This window comes from Rana temporaria, chromosome 13 (genome assembly GCF_905171775.1).
Source record: "Rana temporaria chromosome 13, aRanTem1.1, whole genome shotgun sequence".
NCBI lineage: Eukaryota > Metazoa > Chordata > Amphibia > Anura > Ranidae > Rana > Rana temporaria.
In genome coordinates, this window is record NC_053501.1 from 46,465,667 (window position 1) to 46,472,919 (window position 7,253).

General features: G+C 45.3%; 1 protein-coding gene across 1 annotated transcript; it reads right to left on the minus strand.

Annotated features, from left to right (window-relative positions):
- Positions 1 to 265: 265 nt before the first annotated feature.
- Positions 266 to 4,811, minus strand: GPX2 (glutathione peroxidase 2). Its single transcript, XM_040332675.1, has 2 exons — positions 4,499 to 4,811; positions 266 to 979 (listed from the first exon to the last, which is right to left on the minus strand). Exons 1-2 carry the CDS (start codon positions 4,718 to 4,720, stop codon positions 629 to 631), a joined length of 573 nt encoding a protein of 190 aa, XP_040188609.1. The 5' UTR covers positions 4,721 to 4,811; the 3' UTR covers positions 266 to 628.
- Between the last annotated feature and the right edge of the window lie 2,442 nt (positions 4,812 to 7,253).

Sequence of the window (7,253 nt, forward strand, 5' to 3'; positions counted from 1 at the left end):
TGTCTGTTAAAGCGACGCTGTCCCGAATCGCAAAAAGGTCTCTGGTCTTTGGGCAGCAATATGGTCCGGGGGGTAAGTGGTTAAAATGATAGTGTGTGGGTAAAACAACATTTTTAAACCCGCACACAGAGTGCCGTTGTACGTGCTGAACATAACCGCGCTTTGCTAGAGCATTTTGAAAAAACTATGGTGTGTAGGCAACGTCGTTTTTTAAAATGAAGTTTGAAAAACGTCATTTTTTCACAAGACAAAAAACGACTACGGTTTGCACTCTTCTAAAGCCGTACTGGACCAAAAGTGAACCACGCCGGAGACAGACCACCTCTTCCAAGATATCCCAGGTATGGTACCATTCCTGGTCATGGTTCAGGGAAACTCACACTACACAAACAAACCAGACCAAGGGGGCGAACCACTCCTAGGGTCGGGTAAAACTGCCAGAATGAGTGCACCCTATCCTACACACTTTTGGATGAACTGGCCCTTTATTATGACACCTCTGCATTACCCCGTAGGACATACTGAAAGTGCAAAGTGGAGATAAAGGTGATTAAGTAGACAAATGTTGGTAAGCAAAACTGAAAAACTGACCAATGTTATTTGCCGAATGAAAACATTGTGAATTGCTTTATTTGGCAAGTTTTAGGAGCCTCTGGATGTCGGGCTCTATGTTAATGGTTTGGAAGCTTTTACTGTAGCGCTTAAAAGGTTCTCCTTCTGGGCCGATTAGAAACTTCTCAAAGTTCCAGGATATGTCGGCCCTGTGTACAGGGCTCCATACGATATATCGGGGGTCAGTAATCAGACCAGATGGCTCATCATCAGGTGCAGGAAGCTTGTCCTTCAAGTAAGCAAAGACTGGATGAATATCTTTCCCGTTGACCTCACATTTCTGGAACACAGTAAAACCAGGTTCAAAGCCGTTACCTGGTCGAACGTATTTTAAGGAATTCAGAATCTCTTCATTTTTACAGTTCTCCTGCAAATAAAAAATTACATTTTCAGATTTCAGTATTATAGCTTTATTTTATCTTTACATACCTAAAATACTTAAGGATTAAAAAATGAATGAAAGCCTGGTTGGGAAGTTTTGCAGTTTATCAATCCTTAGATGTGATGGCTGCATTTTTTTTCTGAAGGGCATTCTGTTGTGGATCTCCTTTTCAGAGGGTAGTTGACAGGCAGTGAGGAAGCAGTTTGTCACCCGCTTAATACTGACAATTGATGATTCCCCTGTCAACACTGTATGTGTCGATGGGAGAATGCGGCAGGCTGGTTGCACCCAAGTTGATCAAACGATCAATTTGGTACATTCAGCCTGTCCATCAATGGTTCAAATCTCGGCTGGTTCCTGCTGAACCGGCCGAGATTTGAATCGTATATGGCCAGCCTTGGCAAGATCTGTTCATGTAGGATGAGTGTGTGTTATGGGAAGGAGGAATACAGTTTTGCTAACCTGGCTACCAAAGCCACCTTTTATTGCAGTTATATTCCAAGAGTACATTACGTATACTTTAGTCTCAGAGAAGACACATCCAACAAGTACCAATAAGACATCTCAGTGGCAGGACAAGGTCCTTTGGCATCCAAGGCAAAAAGTCCAAAGTGTTCCACCACCCCTTGTTCATGAGGCCTGAACTTTACGCAGCATATGAACATATTCGCCAGCACACCACGGATCGTATATAACGTCCAAAAAAGTTTTAATGCACAGAAAACATCACAAGAGGTGCAACATTTCGAGGCCGCATAGGACCTCTTCGTCAGGCATCACTTGCCTGACGAAGAGGTCCTATGCGGCCTCGAAACGTTGCACCTCTTGTGATGTTTTCTGTGCATTAAAACATTTTTGGACATTATATACGATCCGTGGTGTGCTGGCGAATAGTTTCATGTGGTTGATTGTTCCAGTACCCAGCTGGTGATCGCTTCAGCACCCGTTTTGTACTTTTGAGCCGTTTCCCCAGGAAGGTGTGCGATTGGAAGATTTACTAGACTTTACGCAGCATAGGCGGCAGGCCCTGTCCTTACCCCCCTCCTGGTAAAGCACCTACCCATAGGCCTGGCCCTGAGACTAAACGCAACTGTTTCATGCTTCTCTGACTATATGTTCAACAGGGGAGGACTGAGTTGAGAGCACAGGGCATTTGTGACCCCCCCCCCCCTGGGCCAGTACCAATATGATATGTTGGGCTGGTGGCCCTGAGTGGAGATACTTCACCATTCAGATATTGATCAAAGCAGAATCTGCAGACCTGTGATCACAGCATCTGGAAAAGGGGCTTCCAGCACCAACTTTCTTGGCAGCTCCTAAATATCATTTGAAGATAGCAACAAAGGAAGCTGATGCTGCAATATAATGTACAAATTGTCACAATAAACTGTATCCCAACCTCTTTACCAAGACCACCAAAAATGGCACTTTGTATGGTACTCATTCTTTAGCCCACTTAAATCTGCCCCTACCATAAAACCCCATGCTATGCTAAGGAAAACCTGTATCTTTAAAACACCTGGCATGAATACTTTTTGAGTCACTGACCTGGAACAAGCATGCAGATTAGAAAGTCAGAATGAAATTAGAACTGATGTGCAGACTTGTTCCAGATCAGTGCCTTAAAAAGTACTGAGACTGTTTGTACAGCAAGACAGCCAAGAAACTGTCATCTACGCATATTTTATGATGTTTTCTGCATTGTGATTTTATGTTATATAATGTGTGGATATCAGATTTGGAGAATGTGGGCTTGGCCAATCTGGCACGGTGCCCTGCAACTACATATACTTTACATGTACACTTCTGTGGCACTGGCATGTGATGTACATAAAATAACATCCATTTGTGAAGTAAATTGGGTATTCTATCAGTTTCCTGTACAAATAGGTCTTGTCCAGAATGAGTGACTAATTTATTCTACCAAGTTGGGAAAAACTTTCTTAGGCCCAGATTCACATAGAACTGCGGCGGCGTAATGTATCGTAAATACGTTACACCGCCGCAAGTTTTCATCGCAAGTGCCTGATTCACCAAGCACTTGCATGAAAACTTACGCCGGCGGCCTCCGGCGTAAGCCCGCGTAATTCAAAGGGGCGTGTGCCATTTAAATTAGGCGCGCTCCCGCGCCGGACCTATTGCGCATGCTCCGTTTTGAAATTTCCGCCGTGCTTTGCGCGAAGTGACGTCATTTTTTCGAACGGCGACGTGCGTAGCGTACTTTCGTATTCCCGGACGTCTTACGCAAGAACAAAAAATGTTTACATTTCGACGCGGGAACGACGGCCATACTTTATACAGCACATACGTGGGCTGTGTAAAGTTAGGGCAGCTAAAACGACGACTAACTTTGCGACGGGAAACTAGACTAGCAGTGACGTAGCGAACGCGAAAAACTGTCGTGGATCGCCGTAACTACTAATTTGCATACCCGACGCTGGTTTACGACGCAAACTCCCCCCAGCGGCGGCCGAGGTATTGCATCCTAAGATCCGACAGTGTAATTCAATTACACCTGTCGGATCTTAGGGCTAACTATGCGTAACTGATTCTATGAATCAGTCGCATAGTTAGGAAGACCCTAAAACAGAGATACGACGGTGTATCAGGAGATACGCCGTCGTATCTCTTTTGTGAATCTGGGCCTTAATCACTAAGCCACAAGTCTTTATATTGGAAACCCTGTCTTTCCTTCCCTGACTTCATGGTTGTCCCAGATAAGGCCAGCCCGGCCAGTTTCCCTGCGGAAGCCCACCATGGCAAGGTTTCATCTGATTGGCCCAAGCAGGGCTTTCTTAATGAGAGGGCACACCTGGGCACTGCCCAGGGGCCCCAGCTGCATGGGGGGTCCCTGCACCTTCCCCAAAGCAGCTGGTCCTTGAGCCCACGGTGCCCCAAAATTGGGGGCCCCATGATGGTACTGAGAGTGAAAGATACACAGGGGAGGCAGTCTGCCTCCTACCTACTTGATGTCTGTTTACCTACACTGTCACTGTAGGGGCCCCAGAGCATTACTTTGCCCAGGGGCCCATGATGCTATTAAGACGGCCCTGGCCCCAAGCAATAATGGGTCAATTAATTGTGAGTATGGACAATAAACTGAAGATTTTACAGACAAATCATTGAGATCTCTTCTGTATTTTTACCTGACAAAGATTCCTCCAACGTGAACACTAGTGTCACTTTTGTATTAAAAATAAATATTTAAACAAAAAGGGGACTAATTGGTTTTGATATGTTCAATATGTATAAAAAAAATGTGTTTTGCGTCTTATGGTTTAAATGATTGAAGTTGGGAATTTTGTATTTGCCGCCTGAGCCGTAGTGGCTAGGTTAGCTTAAAGCTTATTTATCTGAATTTGAATGAATTTATTTATACATTTTAAAACCAATAATAAACAACCTGTTTTTTTATTTAAGTTAAGGTTTAAGTGCTATTTCCCGCCTGCTGTCCCATGATGTAACCACCTAAAACCTGTAATGTATATTTACAGAATTACGTACCTGGTAGCCAAACTGATTGCATGGAAATCCCATCACAACAAGCCGCCGCGGATATTTGTTCTGCAGATCATTGAGCTGCGTGTAATCCCTGACGGTCGTACCTCAAAGTGAAGCAACATTTTCTATCAAAATTACTCTTCCCCTAAACACGTTGAAATCTACCTTCTCCCCTTCCAGATTTGTGGCTTGCAGGTCGTAGAAGGATTTAGCTATGTACGCCATCGTTGGCTATGACCACACTGTCGGAATGTCTAGAAAGAAGACTTGTCTGAGGCCTTTTATTCGGAGATCATGTGACCAGCTGTCACTGACGGGAATGTGTAATATATACTTCACAGAAAGTGGATATCCGAGTGTCACTGATACACCAGAACATTTCGGAGATAAAGCTATTGTGTCAAGTCAGCCTATGACTTCTCTTCATAAAAGATGCAAAGGCCTGGACACTGATACCAGAAGACATTGTAGGTTTCTAATTCCAGCTTGCTAGTTATGCTTGCTTCGTTATTAACTCTATTATTTATACCAGATGAAGAAAGCTATATTTGGCATTTGTAAATTGTCTGCTGTTTAATATACAGTAAATCCTGCTCTATCTGCATACACCTGGTGCAGATTGGTAGGCAATAATGCAACATAATTTGTAAATGTTAAGGGCAGTACACACGGGCTGAATATCGGGTGGTATCAGCTGGTTCAAGAGAAACTGTCCAACATTCGGCCCATGTGTATGGCAGTCGGTCCAGCAGAAGCTGGGCGAATGTCTGACTTCTGTCGAAGGGGCATAACCAAAAAAGGTCTGCCAATCAGCATCCAACCAATGGCTGAGAGCACTGACCGGTATGTTCTGGCGAGGGGGCCGCCCTCTATCAGAACACAATAGCTCAGCAGGGAGATGGCTGTACTAACATCAGGTGGTTAGCTTTTCAGTTTTTGTTTCGTTCAGCTCACTGGGCTGAACGAAAAAAACAAATAATGTGTACTAGGCTTAACCACTTGACAACTGCCCTATAGCCAAAGTACAGCTACAGGGCGGTTGCTTAACTCTGGGAGGCCGTTAATTAACGTCCTCCCAGAGAATCGTTCCCGCGCGCGCCCTGGCACGCGCACACGGGAACATCCGTGCGCGCCGGGTCCACGGGACCCGTAGCAACACAGATCACGGTAAACGGCCAATGACAGCGACCGTTTACCACGTGATCGCTCCGTCCAATGACGGAGCGATCATAAATGTAAACAAACAGACATCAGGGTCATTGCAAGTTCATTACTCTCCTCTCCTCACACCGATCAAACGTGAGAGGAAAGGAGAGTGATTTGTGACCCAAACAGTGAGCTTTTTTCTATTGAGCAGTGCCCCAAAATGCCACATCTGTGCCACCAGTGCAACCAGTGCAACACCAGTGCCACACCTGTGCCCATCAGTGTCACACCTGTGCCCATCAGTGGCACCTGTGCCCATCAGTGCCACCTGTGCCCACCAGTGCTTATCTGCACATCAGTGCCCACCGGTGCCACCTGTGCCCACCGGTTCTGCATTTGCACTAATCAGTGCTACCAGAGCCACACCAGTGCCACTACAGCCTGTGCACACCAGTGCCACCTGTGCCCATCAGTGCCACGTCAGTGCCGCCTGTGCCCACCAGTGCCACCTGTGTGCTAATCAGTGCCACCAACAAAGGCCAGGCACCAGTAGGGTGTCATCTCAGCACCAAAGGCCTTCCCTATGGCCTTCAAAACCCCCTGTGGCTTCCCCCTAATTCCGGAGCATCAAATATCCCCCCTTTCACCGCCCAGCCAGGTGTCCAGGTGAACACCAATGATTTTGCCATGCTCAATTTTTTTCATTTAGTTTTCACCGAAGAATTATTATCATCCATTGTGGCCCAGTGCAACCTCTACGCACAGCAGTACATAGAAAGCAACCCTGGTTCCAGTTATGCCCGTCCCTTTGAGTGGAGAGAACTCACCGTAGAGGAATTCCAAATGATCTTAGGCCTAACTCTGAATATGGGTCTCTCAAAAAAACAAACAAACATACTTCTATTGGTCTACCAAACCCATCCTCCACATGCCAGTCTTCTCATCCATATGCCCAGATCAAGATACCTAATGATAATGCGGTTCCTCCACTTTAATGACAACACCCAGTGCCCTCCCCGTAATGACACAGCTTTTGAAAAACTATTTAAAATTCGGCCACTCCTAAATTATTTCTCTGAAAAATTCCCCCAGTTATATATCCCCTAACAGAATATCTCCATAGATGAGTAAGAGCCAATAGAAAGGGCTTCCCACAAAAACTGGTCAATGAAAAGCTCAGATGAGGGGAGTCTGCATCATTGAGGAACCAGGAGCTATTGGCTGTCAGGTGGAGGGACAAACAAAATGTCCACATGCTTACAACGATCCACAATAACACCTACGTGGAAGTCCCCAAAAGAAACGGCCCAATCCAAAAACCAACATGCATCTATGATTATAATTTGTTTATGGGGGGAGTGGACTTCAACGATCAGATGATTGAACCCTACCTTCCCACAAGAAAATCCCACCACTGGTATAATAAAGTGTCCATTTATTTTTTCACTTTGGCCATGTATAACACTTATGTTATTTACAAAAAATCTACAGAAAACCCTGTGTCCTATCTGCAATACCAAGAAGAAGTTATCACCGCCCTTTTGTACCCTAACGCTTAACTGTACCTACCTCTGCCTGCTCTGGAACTGACCCTGGCCTGTTATATGACCAC